The sequence below is a fragment of the Vulpes lagopus genome, chromosome 8 (assembly GCF_018345385.1).
Source record: "Vulpes lagopus strain Blue_001 chromosome 8, ASM1834538v1, whole genome shotgun sequence".
NCBI classification, from domain to species: Eukaryota; Metazoa; Chordata; class Mammalia; order Carnivora; family Canidae; genus Vulpes; species Vulpes lagopus.
In genome coordinates, this window is record NC_054831.1 from 116421864 (window position 1) to 116440459 (window position 18596).

The window sequence follows — 18596 nt, forward strand, 5'->3', positions numbered from 1 at the left end:
AACTGTTCAAAGAAAATAAAAGAGTAAATTTTTGTGACTTTGGCTTAGATAAAACTATAAAATCAAAACATTAAGTGATAAAGAAGAGATGAGATAAATTGAACTTTGTCAAATTATAACCTTTGGACCTCAAGGGTAATGATTAAAAAGTGAAATCACAACCCACAGAATGAGAGAAAACATCTGCAAATCATGTATCTTGTAGGTGACTTCTGTTTTGAATACATTAAAAAAAATCTTATGACTCAATAAAAAAAAGACAACACAATTAAAAAATGGTCATGGTACCCGAATAGACACTTCTCCAAAGAACATACGCAAATTACTAATAATCCCACAAAAAGATGCTCAACAACATTAAGTCGTTTGGGAAATGATTATCAAAATCATAATGAGGCACCACTTCATATCCATTAGGATGGCTATTATCAAAAAAACAGATAAGAACAATGGTTGGAGAGAATGCATTATGGTACAGTTACTTTGGAAAACAGTTTGGAATTGCTCAAAATGTTAAACACACAGTTTACCATAGACTCAGCAATTCTAATCCTACGTATATACCCCAGAGAAATGAAAACATATGTCAAACAATAACTTGTACATAAAAGTTTACAGCAGCATTATTCATAAAAGCAAAATAGTGGGAACAACCCAAATGTCCATCACTAGATGAATGGATAAATCAAATGCAGTATATATACAAGGGAATGTTATTTGACCATAAAAGGAATTAAGTGCTGATACATCAGTGAACCCTGAAAACAGACTAAGTGAAAAAAGTCAGTCACAAATGCCATGCATTATATGATTCAAGGTGTATGAAATGTCCAGTATGGACAAATCTATGGAATAGAAAGATTAATGAGTGTCCAGTGTTGGGGGAAAGGATGAAGTGATAAGGGGTGAGTTGGGGGGACACCTGGGTGGCTCAGTGGATGAGTATCTATCTTTGGTTTGGGTCATGATCCCAGGGTCCTGGGATTGAGTCCCTCATCAGGCTCCCCATGGAAAGCCTGCTTTTCCCTCTCTCTAGGTCTCTCATGAATAAATAAAATCTTAAAAAAAAAAAAAAAAAGAGGATGAGTGGGGAGTGACTGGATATGAGTTTTTTTGAATGGTGATGAAAATATTCTAAAATTGATTGTGGTGATGGTTGTACAAATCTCTGTAAATAAATAAACTAAAAACCAATGAATTTAAACTTTGAATAGGCTAAGATATGGTATATAAATTATACCTCAATAAAGCTGTTCTAAGAATAATGTATTTGCATTCTCTCAAGAAAGGAAACCAGTTCATGAAGAGCAAAGTATTTCCTAATACTAAATTCCAAAAGAGATTTCTGAGACAGGGTATTTTTTATGGGGCACTAGCCAGCATGAAAGCAATGGCTTCAGGGATCCCTGGGTGGCTTAGCGGTTTAGCGCCTGCCTTCGGCCCAGGGTGTGATCCTGGGGTCCTGGGATCGAGTCCCACATCGGGCTCCCTGCATGGAGCCTGCTTCTCCCTCTGCTTGTGTCTCTGCCTCTCTCTCTCTGTGTCTCTCATGAATAAATGAAGAAAACCTTGAAAAAAAAAATAAGGCAATAGCTTGGACTGGTGTTGTACTGTTGCACTGGAAGCCCTTTTCATGTGGTAGTTCCTTGTGGCAACTTTGGATAAAATCCAAGGACATAACAAGGAAGGTAATTTAGAGTGTCTGAAAGAAGAGAGTAAGGAGAAGGTATTTAGTCAGGAGTTCTCTGTGTCTACTGCTGTAACACACCTCAGAGAGATTCAGTACTTAAGGCTCAACGTAGCAGGGATTCTCCATGGACATGGAGAGGACTATGCTGGGAAGAAAACTTTCAAATGTAATTCTGCATAACCTTTGCTGGAGTGCAAGTGGTGGTATTTATGCAAATTACAGCAGGTACTCTGTCCCAGCAACTGCACATCTATAAGGTTATCTTAGTTATGCCCAGATATGTAAAGCTAATTGGATAACATAAAAAAAAAAAAAAAGAATTTAACTTCTCCCAAAGTGAATCAGTACAATTTCTGCTGTACTTAGCTATGAAAATTTCTTCTTTTCATATTTGATCTTCAGTTCTTTACTGATTACATTAAAAACAACACCATGCAGAGTTTTGTATAAATTCACCTGCATATAATATTTAGTAGTAAAAAAAAAACAACAAAAACCCCAAACCTTCATTTTCCATAGCTTCTTTTAGTCAGTGAATAATTCTGAAAAACAGAGCAGAGAGTCAACCACAGACATGCTTGTAAACTTCTATGCAGCTGGGGTACTGTTTCTCATTATTACTGGTATTTCTATTCTACGGCAATTTCAGGGTATGTATACAATGCTATCTGACAGTGTTTTCAGTAACTCTTGGAAGATGTTTTTAATAATAATAAAAGTGATATTAATGATAGTATGACAAGAAAAAGGAGGAACAGCGACTGTAGCACCTATAGAAGCTGCTGCACCGAAGATACCACAGCTACTGCTATCTCTGCCACAGGAACCAGGGCAACATTTCCACAGTGCTTACTACATTCCTGGCCTCGTTTGAGCATTTCATATATGCTAAATCATTAATCCTCATTACAACCTTCATTTTACAGATGACAAAATGGAGAAGTGGAGGGGCTAAGCAATGTGCACACAGCAGGTAAATGACAGAGCTTGGGTTCAAACAGGCAGTCTCTCTCTCGATTTTGGGTTCCAGACTAATCTTATCCCTTAAGAATACTGATACTGTACAAACACAGATGAAAAAAATACCAAGAGGAGAAAACATTAAACAAATAATTTGGTCCTTGATATATTTTTCCTATTCAAATCACAAAACATTCTTTTATTTCTGAAAAAAAATAAACTTTTACAAAATTTAAATGAAAACAATATAGGCTTAATTAATGGCAAATATCGCCATATAATTTCTATTAATATCAGTTGAACTCATGATGCAGGGTTGATTAGTACAGTGATATTCTAAATAACACCAAATTATTTCCCTATCTCATTTGTCTGATCATTGAGATGTGAAAAAATTTCCACTACCAACAAGCATTTTACATAATTAATGTTTCACTGTCTTTTACAGAAATGGAATTCTATCTTTATTATTTTGTTATTTATAAATGATGACAGAAAAATTAAGAAATCTTATATCCTTGGAAACCATAAATGCTAATCTATTAAAATTGATATAGATCAAACAGTTAACCAAGTCTCTTGAAAAACTTCTTTCTTTGCATTTCCTTCTCATTTCTCAATTTGTACTGCATCTATATATCTAGCTTGATATTCCAATCTACGCCATGTGCTCATCTATAATCCCACGGGCTATATGCCTCTATTCCCTGCTTTCTAGCACAGCATCTGCCATATAGTAGGTGCTCAAGAGACTTATTAAACAAAATAATAAACTGGTGGATTAACAAATTAGGAAACATCAATTGCTGTAATCATTGCTTTCATTTCCATAATGGTAAAAGTGACTAATGCCTCAAAAGATCAGGTTAATAGACATAGTCTTCTCACTGAATTGATTTTTAACATTCAGGAGGCAAAACAGAGTTCCTCAATGGGCTGATTCCATGGCATTGGCTTTTTGCTGAAGAGTGGCAAGCCTGAAAGAACTTGTGCCTGACCAACTGCAGAATATTTAAAATGAAAATAAGAGAAAAAGGATAAAAGAGTAATGGCTTTCTACATCTCATAATATGGTACCAAACCTCACAGATAATCAAGCATTTCTATATTTAGGGACAGCTATCTTTAAATCTTTACATGACAGATTATGTCCATTAATACTTGTATTTTTTATTCATAAAAATTTTATGAAAAATATACCAGGTTTACTTCAAACAGTCATTATTAAGGGTAAAAAGAAAATACCAAGAATTTTTGTTTCTTTAATAAAATGACAATTCAAAGGAAATTTAACAGAGCAAGTACTTTTATCATGACACCAAAATTACATAGGACATACTAAAATAGGCTCAGCAGATAATTTATGGGGTAAAAATTATGTGCTTCAAAGCCTAACTGATTCTCAGTTGCAATGACATATATTAGTAACACATGTATTAAGAAATAAGCTACAGAGAAAAAGAAAATATAGATCCTCAACTTCATATACTATACCAAAATAATTCAAAATTATAAATATTTTTAACTCAATTGACTAACAGGAATGGACTTCTCAAAATTAAATGTTAAGTTCCATGGCCAGAATTAAATTAAAAAATAATGATATATCTAAGTATGTAAAGATTTTAAATTTCATTCATCAAAAAAGAATGCAAAAAAATTCAGAGGCAAACAAAAGAGGAAAATACCAAGGAGGTTTAGTATATCTAATATATAAAACATTCATGCATACTGATAAGGAAACCCATAAATATCAAGGGTAAATGGGCAAAGCAAACTAGACAATTAGTAGAGGGCAAAAAATGACAAATATATTTTTAACAATAAGCATATAAATGAAAACAGGATACAAATTAATATCTTATTAAGTTAGTAAACTTTTTATTTTTAATGAGCATATTTAATGCCACAAAGGTTACAAGTGACACAATCACCCTGCAGACTCCTGAATAAATCAGTAAGTGTTAGTCATGGGCTATATGACCTTGTGTGAGTTGGTAAATTCTTCTGAGCCTCAGTTATGACATACAGTATCCATCTCATAAATAAGCTAGGAAGATTACTTAAGATAATACTTAAAAAGGAGAGAGCACAGAATCGGATACATTTTAAGGCAGGTATTATTAGTATTTCTGGGAAACAGTCTGATAGTATGTTTGCAGTCTTCTCAGACCCTAGGTATCACTGCTTTTATATTCAATTTTACTAATATATTTAAGGGTAGGATCATACATGTTTATGCAAGTTTTCTAGCCCTAGTAGCAATTCAACTAAACAGTTTAGATTTAAGAAAGCCAGAAATTTATCTAATAAGCTAAAGGAAGAAAATCTTCTTAGATGAGGCTTTTAAAATTATACTGTATTACATGTGCTCTCGAGTTGTTAATAATGCCTACTGCACAGAAATCCCACTTTAGGGCACTAGCAATCACAAAGATACCATGAAAAAGATAACAACAGTGCTTAGAAATCAATGTCTTTCTGCTTGAAGTTTCCTGAAGTGTAACAGCTGGGAAATCTCTTAGCAACCACAATGCAGAAATATATCCATGTACTCTTATCTGTTCATTTTATCTTTAACTGATCAGTAACAAAACCATGTGCTATACTGAATAAGGCGTCAACTGCATTTGAAGTCAAGAGACCAATGAAAATCAAGACTTCAGTTTCTTATGTCCTCATGCACACTAGGGGGCACTTGATCATTAACTTTAACTTTAAAAAACATTAGATTTCCAGGCTTAGTAAGTTGCTTTTATATCTGACGTCAATTGGGCAAAAAATACCGTGAATGAAATCAAATACAAATGGATTTACCTTAGTTACAAACATTGTAATTAGAAACTAAGCTGCCCTCAGAGAGACAGAAATATTTCCTAGGTTGTCACATTCAATTCTTACTGTAGAGCTACTGGATGTCAGTAACTAGCATACAGTAGGCCTCTACAAATTGCTAAATCATGGAGAAGATGAATGGTTAAGTAGCAACTAGGGAAGCATTTTCTTCTTGTGATGTTTTGTGGCTATGGGCGTACCTACAAGGAGGGCCCGTGAGCATCCTGAGTTGCCTGGTTAATAAGAACTATGAAATACATTTTAACAAATACTATCTCCTAAATGGTGGCTGAGAGAGGGAGGGAGGGTAGAAGGAAGTACAGGAAGTAGAACCATGTAACTATGTATCTGTCCCACAGTAAATGCTTTATGTCTATTTCTTCATCAATTAATCCTTTAAAAAATAAAGAAACTGACAATCAAAGAAGTTAAGAAAATTCTTCAAGTCATATAAGTGGTAAGTAGTAGAAATTGTATTGAAATCCTAAACTGTCTAGTTCCTTAAGTTCATGATCCCAAAACTCTTCATCTTCCTGTCACAGTTGAAGAAAAACATGAAGAAAAAAAAGAAGAAACTAACAGAGAAGAAAGTGAAGGATAAAGATGATTATATCAGAGAAATAATCTATATCACATGGTTAGTTCCAAGTGTGCTGGCTGTTAATAATCATTTAAAATATAGTTTCTACTGGAAAATAGATTCCAAATAATGACTTACCAAAGAACATTAGACATCTAAGAAATTAATTTGGGAACTTTATATGTACATAGCATTTTGGATATTTTAAGGTACCTCTATATCTATTTTATCACTTTAAAAACTTCCTAACCCTCCTAAAAAATTCAGTAACACTCATCTTGACAAGAAAAAAAAAATCCTTGCGAAATTCAAGAAAATTTTCATTCATCTGACTGTTTTGGGAGTGTGTGTGTGTTGGAGGGAAAGTTGTAGTTAACTAAAATTGGTCAAAATGTTCAGGGCACCTGGGTTGCCCAGTTGATTGAATGTCCAACTCTTGGTTTCAGCTCAGGTCACGATCTGATCTGATGGGTCATGAGATCAAGCCCCATATCAGGCTCTGTGCTCAGTGAGGAGTCTGCTTGCAGATTCTCTCTCTGCCACTCCCCCAACTTGTGCCCCCTTCTCTCTCTAAAATAAATAAATAAATCTTTTAAAAATTGTTCAATATTTTCAAGTTTAATTAGAGAACATGCCTTGTTTTAAGTATTGATATTTATTATTAATGTTTTCAAAGTATCCATCCTAAAAAAATTCTTCTATCCACCTATCTTAAGTTCTATAATGCTCTAATCTTTAATGATTTGGGAATCTTATAGTGGTGCCTAAGTGAAGGTGATAATCTTGAATATCTTAATTTTTTAAAGAAAAAAATACTGTGATAATTAACTATTGTCTAAGAATACACTGGGCAGTTCAGGCCTCAAGCCAGGAAATAGCATATTGAGTCTTTTTGCTCTAACAATGTAATAAAAGTCACATGGTTTTGTTGCATAATTATTCATTATTGTGTGTGTGTGTATATATATATGTATATATAAGAATATTTTGCTTATATATGTATATAACATACATATATATGTATATGTACATATATATGTACATATAAAAGCTAAATATTCTCATTAGACTTCACTGGATAAAAAACTGGGAGAATTAGTGAAAGTCATATATTATAGAATAATTTCAAAAATTTACTGTTTTATTATTTTCAGATAACTCCAATTAACTGCCCACAAAATGCTGTCAAGAAGATATCCAACCAAGCCTCCTTTAATGAATAAATAAGACTTTGTTAGTAAATGTGGTATCTGGAATCTAAATAACATCCACAGAAGTCTGATGTTCTTGGGATGAGTATACAATAGTTAAGAGCAACTAAATGATTTAGTCTTCTGAGATTTTATTCATTTTAACCAGTGAGTCTGTTAACCAGATGACACACAGTTAGGTCAGAGAGCTAATGAATATGTAGCATCTCTTTTTTCAGAGGGAAATAAAGTATGTGGTTTCATAGTTTGCAACACACCTTCTGTATGTTCTCTACTGCCTTTTTAGGAGCTCAGCAGGAAAAGAGAAATTGACTCTTTATGAAGTTTTTCTTCTTTTTGGTCATGAAACAGATGAGACGGCATCGTCTGGACTATTTTTTGTTGACACTCATCTTAACATAAGGAAATGCTATCTACACTCAAAATCTGTCTATATTCAATACATTTATTTTAGAGTAAGGAAGGGCCAATGCTTTTTTACCGATTGATAACATTTTCAAACTTCTCCTTTTTAAAAGCCCAATTTGCTTATGTATAGTAAATTCTGCATTCCCAATTCATTAGCCTTCCCAATTTTATCCAGAGGCTTTGCTCAAATAGCACTCTTTCCAGCACTCAACCCTAGACTGGATATAGAGCAAAAAAGAGGATGATAAAGATTTAGATCTCAAATCCGATATCCATCCCAAGTTCTAGTTTTCAACATCAGAAAAATTTCATCATGTTCAATTGTAACGAATTTATATAGGAATTTATGATTCTGATGTTAAAATTCTTGTCCTTAGATCAGTTAACTACTCCTCTGCTACAACATGTTTTGTTTAGTTGTGTCACCAGAAGGCTTCTTTGTATTCATGCTATTAAGACGGAAATAACATTCTAATCAGAGATAACCTTGCCAACCTGGCTTGATTCTAAGAAAACTACTTCATGTATATATATTTTTTCTTTCAGAAAATCTAAAAGCAAAACCTGTACAAATAATATCAACTCCTTATCAAGAAGCTGTCCCTTTAAAAGATGAAAATTTTCCTACTGGTTCTTAAATTAGCATTAAGTATATATGGACTCAAAAAAGCAGTTAGGAAACAAGCAAATTGAAAACTGCATTAACTTAATTTTCTCTTCTTTGGTTAGCTTCTGTGTGCTCTTATATGTCATTTGTAAAAAGCTTGAATTGGAAATCTGAAATATTCTTCCCTAATGGAATGTAAAAAAAAAGAAACTAAAGATGATTACTCTTACAACACAAACAATTTTAGCATTTATGCAATAATACTGGGAAAAACAAAGACAGTAACAATTCTTCACACAGTAAGCAGTTCTTCTAGTGCAGGTACATACAGTATTTACAATCAACCTGTTTCATAATTTGTTTGCCATTAAGGAATTGACTCTAATATGATAGTCTTTTTGATGCAAAAGCTAATAATATTTGAAATTTTAGTAAGCAATGATGCAGAAAAATGCATAATAATGCTTTTGTGTGTATGTTCATTAAATTAGCCTTCATCTCAATGTATCCAAAGAGTACTCATATTCAGCAGAAGTTTTAGGATACCCTGAAAATTCTTCAAAAAACAAAACAAAACAAAACAAAAAACGAATAATGGTCCCATTAAGCCTCTAAGCTAACTGAGTAAATTGCCAATGTATATTTTTGGGAAAGAGGAAAACTTTGAGATAACCAATTCCTTTTGGCAACTGGTTTATTAAAGCTATGACCAAGCATAAAATCAGAATTTTTTTCACATTATATAAATGTAACTCAAAGTTCCCACAACCTCCTGTTAGAAACCTATCCACTAGGCTGAATGCAGCCCCTAAACGACCATAAAGGTACCCACACCTACTTGACATTCTTCCCAGAAACTGTCCATCGTCATTCAGAGAAAAAGACACATTATACTTTTACATAGTAACAAACTCCCCCAAGACCTCTTAAACAGTATGAAACACCACCCAAATCCAAGAAAGATGTAACCAAAGTATACTTATTTCTAACAGCTTGATACCAAGGGAAAAAATGTACCCAAGCTTCTCCACTTACCCAGGAGTTTTGCAATGATATAAAGAGCTTGTCCCCAAAGAAAGAGTTTTCCATCACGGCCACAGTTGCTAGGAAATCGCTTTTGACTACCAGGCTTTCTTTTCTCATTTTCTACAAAATCAGCTGGCACATAATAGTACTTTGGTATGACAGGATAACCTACGGAGTTTAAAAATAAATATCTGAAATATAAAAAACAGTGTCCTCCCCAAATTTTTCCTTCAAGAAATTGCAATGTTAGAAAGCAGAGAGAGAGAGAGAGAGAGAGGTTGTAAAGGAAGTAATAGATTTGATAGGCTACAGAAAATCAGATATATTGGCTTTCAGAAACTGCCAGTGAAAAACATGGAAAAAGCCCCTTGACTTTAAAACACTAATTTGACAGCATATGATATGCTTTAGCCAATAATGTGTACATAATATCCTTTAACAACATTTAATTTTAACACTTTTAAATGAATCAATAAAAATACAGTATGCAAACATTTAGAGCCATAGAAGTTATCTCTAATAGGATTAGTCTGTAGAAGCATTACAAATGAGATACTGTATAATCTCAAATAAAGAATTATAACCCTGAACCATAGTTTAAAGCAAAGAAATCCCCATTTTAAACATTTAGCCCATTATCTACTATTCAATATCATTGAAGAGAAAAAAAAAATCCATTGCCCCCTGTGACTAACTCGTTTAAAACATTTCTTGAAGCGTGTGTGTTGTGATGAGCACTGCCATATGTAAGTGATGAATCACTAAATTCTACTCCTGAAACCTACTATACCTAATATATTAACTAACTTGAATTTAAGTAAAATCTTGGAGGAAATAAATAAATATATACATTCCCTGATAGAAACTAAAATTTATTATTCAAAGACTAAAATCTGGGATCCCTGGGTGGCTCAGCAGTTGGGCGTCTGCCTTCAGTTCAGGGCATGATCTTGGAGACCCAGGATCGAGTCCCACATCGGGTTCCCTGCATGGAGCCTGCTTCTCTCTCTGCCTGTGTCTCTGCCTCTTTCTCTCTCTGTGTCTCTCATGAATAAATAAATAAAATGTATTTTTAAAAAAAGACTAAAATCTTGGTGGATAACACAAAAGGAAAAAAGCCAACATTCTTGTAGAATGCTACAGAAGACTTTGCACTGTCAGCCCATAGTAAACTTATTTTTCCTAAAAAATTGCACAGATATTCCTAAAATTTGCCTCCTTCATACATCAATCAACAGTTATATTTGTGTCTAAAACCAGTAATAAGGTCTATGGTACACAAAGAATACTCTGAACATCACTCTCTGAACATGATAAAGGTTAAACTGTGATACACTAAACTACCCCCTCAATGCATCAAAGATCTACTACTGAATACTAACAGATCTGATTCAAGGAATTTCAAATATTATATTCATTACAGAATACATTACATTATTTCTCATATTGGAAAACTGTTATTTGGAGCTGAAAATATAAATAACTGCTTTTAATAATTAAATTTATTTGGAATTCAATGTTTATCCACAAATGTTTCACTACTTTAATATTACAAGGATTTTAAAGGGTGAACACACATTGTGAAGTTTTTACTTGAAAAGACTTGTAGAAAACCACAAAGAATATCACAAACATCACATGAGGAATAGGGCCCAGTACCATAACTGCAAATTTGCATACTATGTCCATAAGACCATCCATTTTTTTACCCACCCATATCATGATTTTTCACTTTCAGATAAATATGTTTATAAAACTATTTACTCAAGAGAATATGTTCTTATTTATTAATACTTCCAATCCCCAAAGTATCTGGAACTTCTTCTTTGTAATTTTTTGAGAATTAGTTTTCTAGTCATACTGAAAAATTTGTTATCTTCTTTTATGGGCCCTGCTGGTGTTTAACTAAAACCAATATACTATACTCATAAGAGTCTTTTAGGCATTTCTATTATTAAACCCATCCTCAAAGGATGAGACGTTAGCAGAAGGCAGACATTCAAAATGATATACTAAAGGCCCAGAAGCAACTCTAAAGAGGAGGCCAAAATGATCTTAGGCTAGGACAGAGTCTTTTAACGTAACCCTCTGTAGGGTTCACCTGAACGTGTCATTTCTGATGATCTGGAGAAAAAGTGGTCACTCTACACAGAGTGGAGGAGTTTCATAGTAGATAGCAGGAAAAGAACCTGTGCCCACCTGGTAAACTATTTTGTAATTACTATAGCCATAACCCCCTAAGTTTATTCTCCATCCTTGCCTTGCTAAATGAACTCCTTTTATAAACACACATTTATAATAACAAATTAATACATTATTCTTTATAATTCATTGAAGGCTCAATTCACTTTTTACAATGTAATATAAATTGCTATATTTAAAAAGGAATCATTTATACATTTCAAAGCAACATTAAGAAAATACGAGGAAGAATTTCTTGAAAAACAATCCAACTATACCTTCTGTGGTATGATGAAGTACTGGAGTCAGAAGATCCTGATATTCCTTTACTTGTTGGGGATTGCCTCTAAAAACTCCTAAAATTTAAAATATAAAATCCAACAGCATTTGAGCTCAGTAAGTACCACAGAAAACTTAGAAAACTCTACTGGGGGCACCTGGGTGCTTCAGTCAGTTAAGCATTCAACTCTAGATTTCAGTTCAGGTCATGATCTCAGTGAGATGGAGCCTGGTGGTTGGGCTCCATGCAGGGCGAGAAACCTGCTTAAGATTCTTTCCCTTCCTTTCTCTTTGTCCCTCCCTCTCCATTCTCTCCCTCTAAAAACAAAAAACAAAAAACTACTAGCCCAGTTATGTTTATTTTGGTAATTCTGTACATAAATGATATAAATAAAATTGAAAAAAGGTCATGCAAATATGTATGATATTATTCCAGGAAACTGATTTTAGAAGGACATGTTAGCATTTAGAACTGAAAATTGAATTTCAATAGAAATTTCTCAATTCTGAACTGTAAATGTTATATTCACAATGTCACAGATTATAATACCCATTATTACTATTCATAAAAAATTTTTCTTTGCAAATATGAAAATATATTTGTATCATTTCTTAAATTCTTCAAAGTGTTTTTTTAATTCTTTAAATGACTTAACATTCACTCTGAAAGCAGAAGAGCAGCTTATAAAAATGCAGAGGAGTTAACATCACTGAAATGTAGTCTATTTTGCTAGCTACAAGGATCATATTTCATCTGCTTTTCTTTAAACCATTTATATTCTATAGCTTAAATTTTAGGAGAAAAACTCACTTACCATCAATCATCATGTAAAGGAAAAATATGGGAAATTCACACTCAATGCCATCAAACAGCTAAAACAGAAAATAAAATATTAAAAATTTCAATGAAGTTAATTAGAGCAATTTTGTTAGAACAATTATATTAATTAGAACAAATATGTTAATTACATTTATAGAATGATTGTTAGAACATTATAGTTAGGATATACATAGAAGATTTATACAGTAATAACAAAACTGGACTAATGTAAGTAGTTTTGTTCTTTTAAAAAAATTCTTAGAACTCTTATTCAAAATCTCATTCATTTAATCCATCACACAGTGATCATTCATTCAATAAGTGTTTACTAAGTACTTAGTAATGCCTGGCATCAACTAGACAGAGGGCTATGGCGACAAAGAAAGAAAGAACCTGCCCTCAAGGGCTCCTAGCCTAATGGTGAGTCAGGCATGTAAATAAACAACTATAGTATTATATGAGATGTCTATACACAGTACATCAGGAACATAGGACCTGAGTCTGCCCAGGGATTCGGAAGGGAAAATAGGAAAGGAAATGCTTCAATTAAGGCTTGATGGATTTCTCTGGGGAGATGAGCTAAGGGAACTCCATGCAGAAGAGAAAAGAATAGTACAAACTACTGATGCACAGGAGAACAAAGTTTGATAAAGAAACTACCAGCAATTCAGTATTTTTGGAACAAGCAAGCAAGAAATCATGAAAGTTAATACCCAAGAGGTGGGCTGAGGCCAGGCCAGCCACATCAAGAAGGAGGTGGGAAATTATGTTAAAAGACTGAGACTTTGATCTGGAAGTGACAGGGAACAACTGGTGAATACTGAGCGGAAACAGATTTACTCATTAGATTTACCTACTAGTTGGTCAGCTGGCAGTATTGAACAGTTTTAGGGGCAAGAAATAAGGAGATCAGCTGGAAGGCTACTTGGAAGCAATCCAAAGAGAAAATATGATAACCTAAACTGAGGTTTCTCCACTTCAGCACTATTGACATTTTGGGCAAACAATTCTTTGCTGTAGAGGCTGTTCTATGCAAAATAGAATTTTCAGTACCCTCTCTGGCCTCTACCTTCCAAATGTCAGTAGCACCCACTAGTTGTGACAATGAAAAATGTCTGCTTGTCTCCTGGGTCATAAAATCATTTGCTTATGAATCATTAACCTAAACCAAGGAGTTAACAGAGAGGAAGGGACAGATGTTAAGATTTAAAGGAGATTAAATCTCCTAGGCCTGGGGAATGACAAAGAAAGCTGAATGAGATGGAAAAGCCTAAAATGACCTTCAGATTTGGGGCTTGAGCATAAGCAGACTGAAGGACATCCAAGTAAGGATGTTCAAAAGGCAGCTGGATACATGGCAGCATACTCAGGGGATAAAGGAGATCTGAAGCTAAGAGTGATAGCTGAAGTTATGATTGCATGGATAGCATGAAAAGAGAATAGGACTAAGGATGAAACTCAGGAAAAGGGCAATTTTTTTTTTTAGATTTTATTTATTTATTCATGAAAGACACAGAGAGAGACAGGCAGAGGGAGAAGCGGGCTCCAGGCAGGGAACCTGAGGTGGGACTCAATCCTGAGACCCCAGATCACGCCCTGAGCCAGAGGCAGGTACTCAACCGCTGAGCCACGCAGGTGTCCCGTAAAGGGCAATGTTTAAGAAGTGGCAGAAGAAGAGCCTGAAAAGGAGACTAAGAAAGACAAAGAAGAGCATTAGGAAGAGAATGGGCCCAGAGAAAGTGGAGAATGTTCCATGAAAGAAGACTCAGTTAAAACATTCAAATGCCAAGGAGAGAGGTTCGGTGAAACAAGATCAGAAAATTATCCACTACCCAGTTACCTAAACCCAGACACCAACACGGCTCCTGCGAAGTGTTGAAGCAGAGCTGGAATATAACATGAAAGAGTGAGTAGGAGGCAAACAAGGAGACACACCAAGAACAGACTATACTTTTCAGAAGTATGGCTACAAAGACAGAGATGACTGGAGGCAGAGAGGAGTAAAGGTTTTTGTTTTTGTTTTAAATGATGAACATCACTGTGTTTATGCTGAGGAAAAGAAGCTGACTGGAGTTGGGGGAGTACAAGACAGAAGGAAGGGAGAAGTGAGGAAGAGGAAGAGGAAAAAAGAAAGAAGCAGAGGCAGACATGCTTCTATCAGAGAAGAAAACAAATGATAGTAATAAACCCAAGGAAGTAAAAGAGACCAGAAGGGGGTGTACATACGGAAGGGTAGCCCTGGGATGAAGGGCAGACATCACCTTCAGTGAAACAAAGAGAGAAGGAGGTAGGGATGGATGCAGGAGAGCTACAGTAGCAAAGTCAAACAGAAATGAAACCTATGAAGTAAGAAGTCATGTCTGGGAACTTGAATACAAATAGAAAAAAAAAGCTGGAAAAGCTTGTAAGGGGAGTTCCTGCAGAGTCACACAGCAGTAGGGACAACAGTGAGGACTGAACCAACACAGGTGTTCTGAATCTGGGATGGCGTCTGTCCGTACTGCTATGGCTGTCCATACTGGTGCTCAGCAGCAGGTACAGAGACAAAGAACCTCTACTTGACCGATCCAAAGCTGAAAATTTGCAAGGTGGTACGATTCAAATGTAAGTGATATAAATCAGCTCAGAAAATGTATTAAATAGAGGAGAAATATCTGAAGGTGTTTAAGAGATAAATGGATCCTTTGACCATTTATAGACTGCTATAAATTATAGTTTCAAATATGTACACAACAATATGGCTCCTAATGCTTTCTGATGAGTTATGAAATTAAAAAATATATATATATAAATAGCTTGTCTAGTTGTCCAGCAAACCTAAGTGTGTATTAAATATTAAAAGAGTGGTATTTAACTGCCTAACAAGTTATAAGGCACAATGTTGCCTAAACATTTTCTATATACAGATTCATGGGCCCTTACCTATCTTCAAAGTTATGACCATGCTTGCAAAAATATTTTTCAATCTACACCACTAAAGAAAAGTCTTCACCAATGTAGATGGATGCTTACCCTTTTTTGGGTGTTATAGTTTTCTGGACAGATTAAAAATAGATAGAATAAACCTAGATAAAGTGGTATGTATGTGCATTTGAAATAAATGATTTAAAACTAAATATTTACAGGACTATATTTCAAAGGGGAATGTCTAAGTAAAACAGAAAAAAGAGCATTTGCTTAAAAGATTGAAAGTAAATCACAAATAAATATTTTTGGGCAGCCGTGGTGGCTCAGCGGTTTAGCGCCACCTTCAGCCTAGGGCGTGATCCTGGAGACCCAGGATCGAATCCCACATGGGGCTCCCTGCATGGAGCCTGCTTCTTCCTCTGCCTGTGTCTCTGCCTCTCTCTCTCTCTCTCTCTCTCTCTCTCTCATGAATAAATAAAATCTTAAAAAAAACCCAAATAAATATTTTCTATTATATAAGGCAAATGATATGGAGCAAGTAGACAAAGTACTGAAAGTTCAGTTAAAAAATTATTCATCCAGTGAATCACCATGGCCCAATATGAGCAAATGGGCCTCACTAGCTAGTAAGGCTAACATTTACCAATAGCTTACTCCTGTGTCCAGAACCATATGAATCACCTTTAAAGATATGTTAACTCATTTAATCCTCATAAAAATTTCAATAACAGGACAAATAATAGTAGATACTATTACTATTTTACCAATGAAAAATATTAAACACACTGAAGTTAACTTGCCCAAGGCCAGATAGTAAGTGGCAGTGCCAGAGTTCAAACCCAAGAAGTCTGTTTCCTGAATCAGTGCTTTTGACTACTCTGTTATGATATGAAATATTTTTTGATACCTTAATTTCAGCTGGTTTGTAGTAGCGTCTGTTGGGATCTTCCAATGATGTTCTGTATCCATCTCTCAAGAAACGCTTAAATCCATATTTTCCTTTTAATTTTCTAACCACTTTATCAAGTGTTTGGCTAAACAAAGCTTCATCATCTAGGGCAAATGCTGGATAAGTGATGCAGGGTAGGAGGGCAGCATCTGTGTTCTGGGGGCAATAAGAAAAAAGAAGGGAATGTTAGTGTCTACAGGATAATGATCAGCACAGACCAAGGAGAATCAGGGAGATGAAAAGTCAGTAAGGTTATCTAACTGATAGTGAGACTGCTGTGTTCCAAGGGACAGACAGACATTTATATGACATAGTTTGATGAACCTAACAGAGGAGATAAAACTTTATCCATTGATAAGGAGTATTTTCAATATTCAACATGACTCAAACTCGAGGACATTAATAACAGCAATGTGCATAAATTTAACACAGATAATTACTACTTATAACTTAGTCTGTCATAACATTGGTTTACAATGGTGAAAACAGAAAACAATCTGAATGTCCAACAATTAGCTGAGTAAATTAGCAGCCATAAAAATTTATATTGTAGAAATGTTTATAGATATGGAAATATGTCCACACAGAATTAGACTATCAAGCATTATGAACAATATTCTTCCAGTTTTGTAAAATAAAAATGTTACATATGTATATAAAAATGTGTGGAAACATATAAACTCTAATGTTGCCACCCTGAAACTACTGAGTGGTGAAATAATGAGTGGATATTCTATTATTATTTGCTTATTTGTGGGTTCTGTTTTTTTTTAAATCATGATCTTGTATTATTTCTTTAAATCATACTCTTTAAATAATTAAATTATTTTATTTGGAGTATTTTCTAAGAATAGACCCACAAATAACCCCTAGAAAAATCTGTAATCTGGTACTACAGGCATATACAAGTTTGAAAGTGAGTCACATGAGAATAAAGAAATAAAGAAGGTAATTTTATTTAAAAGAAATATAAATCATGAAAAATATTTTTCTAATACTCTATGACTAAAAATTTCATTTTGGTATAATGTTGCTACTCTCGACCCCACCCTCAAAAAAAAGGTCTAGTTTTCTATAGTTCTACAAAAGACCCAAGGACAAAGTAGCTTTGTCCACAGTTCTGCTCACTTCCTGAACTAAATCTCCACAGGATGGTGGAGCGAGAGGCAACATTTATTTTCTCTTTTCATCTCTTCTGGCAATCTGTAATATTTTAAGCATTTTCTTGGGAAAGCAATCATAAATAGTAGTACATATTAATTTATTATAAATATATCTCACATGAGATCTTGATTCTCTGGGTAACAGTGAACACAAAGTTTGCCTATTGCGATTGTGAGCATCGAGATCCACAAATATAACCGACCAAGAACAGCCCTGGAACGAGAAAGAAAAACACATTTCCTGAATCAAGAAAAAAGAAATTATAGAATGCTGGACATTTTGGCTGTAAGAAATTTCACAAAAATATTAACATTGGTTACATTTGAGAGTGGCATTACAGAAGATTTTAATTTTCTTTTTTATATTTCCAGTGTTCCTCAAATTTCTTGCAATAAACATTAATTTTATAATTATAAGAAATAAATGTTATTTTTACAATTTCCTTATTTCTCCTTAGTCATCTTACAATTCAAAATGTAGTGATTAAAAGATAACTAATCAATTAAGGATATTTGGTTTATAAAGATAAAAATAGTTTAGCTAGCATTTTGGCAAGGAATAAAGCAAGAATTAGGATGCACAAAATCTGAATTATACAGTCCTAAAAAGAACTGTGATTATATGATCAAACTATACAAATTTAGATACAATCTAGAATTAAAGCTGTAAAGAACTACTTGATTAAAATATGAAGATAGGGGCAGCCCTGGTGGCTCAGTGGTTTAGTGCCACCTTAAGCCCAGGGTGGGATCCTGGAAACCCGGGATCAAGTCTCATGTCGGGCTCCCTGCATGGAGCCTGCTTCTCCCTCTGCCTGTGTCTCTGCCTCTCTCTCTCTGTGTCTCTCATGAATAAATAAATAAAAATCTTTTAAGGAAAAAATGAGATAGAATTATCTCTAATAATAATAATGCACATAATGCTAGCTAATATTCATGAGGTCAAGCACTGTTCTTCATGCTTCACATGGATCACTTAA

At 34.3% G+C, this 18596-nt stretch overlaps 1 protein-coding gene across 4 annotated transcripts in view; it reads right to left on the reverse strand.

Moving 5' to 3' along the window:
• Positions 1–18596, reverse strand: part of PHKB (phosphorylase kinase regulatory subunit beta) — a 219759-nt gene that overhangs the window by 84950 nt on the left and 116213 nt on the right. For all 4 annotated transcript variants that reach the window (XM_041766919.1, XM_041766922.1, XM_041766920.1 and 1 more), the window contains exons 10-14: positions 17735–17830; positions 16412–16609; positions 12593–12650; positions 11777–11854; positions 9327–9485 (exon numbers count right to left, since the gene is read on the reverse strand). In XM_041766919.1, the coding sequence (XP_041622853.1) occupies positions 9327–9485; positions 11777–11854; positions 12593–12650; positions 16412–16609; positions 17735–17830 (589 nt within the window). The remainder of the gene's footprint in view (positions 1–9326; positions 9486–11776; positions 11855–12592; positions 12651–16411; positions 16610–17734; positions 17831–18596) is intronic.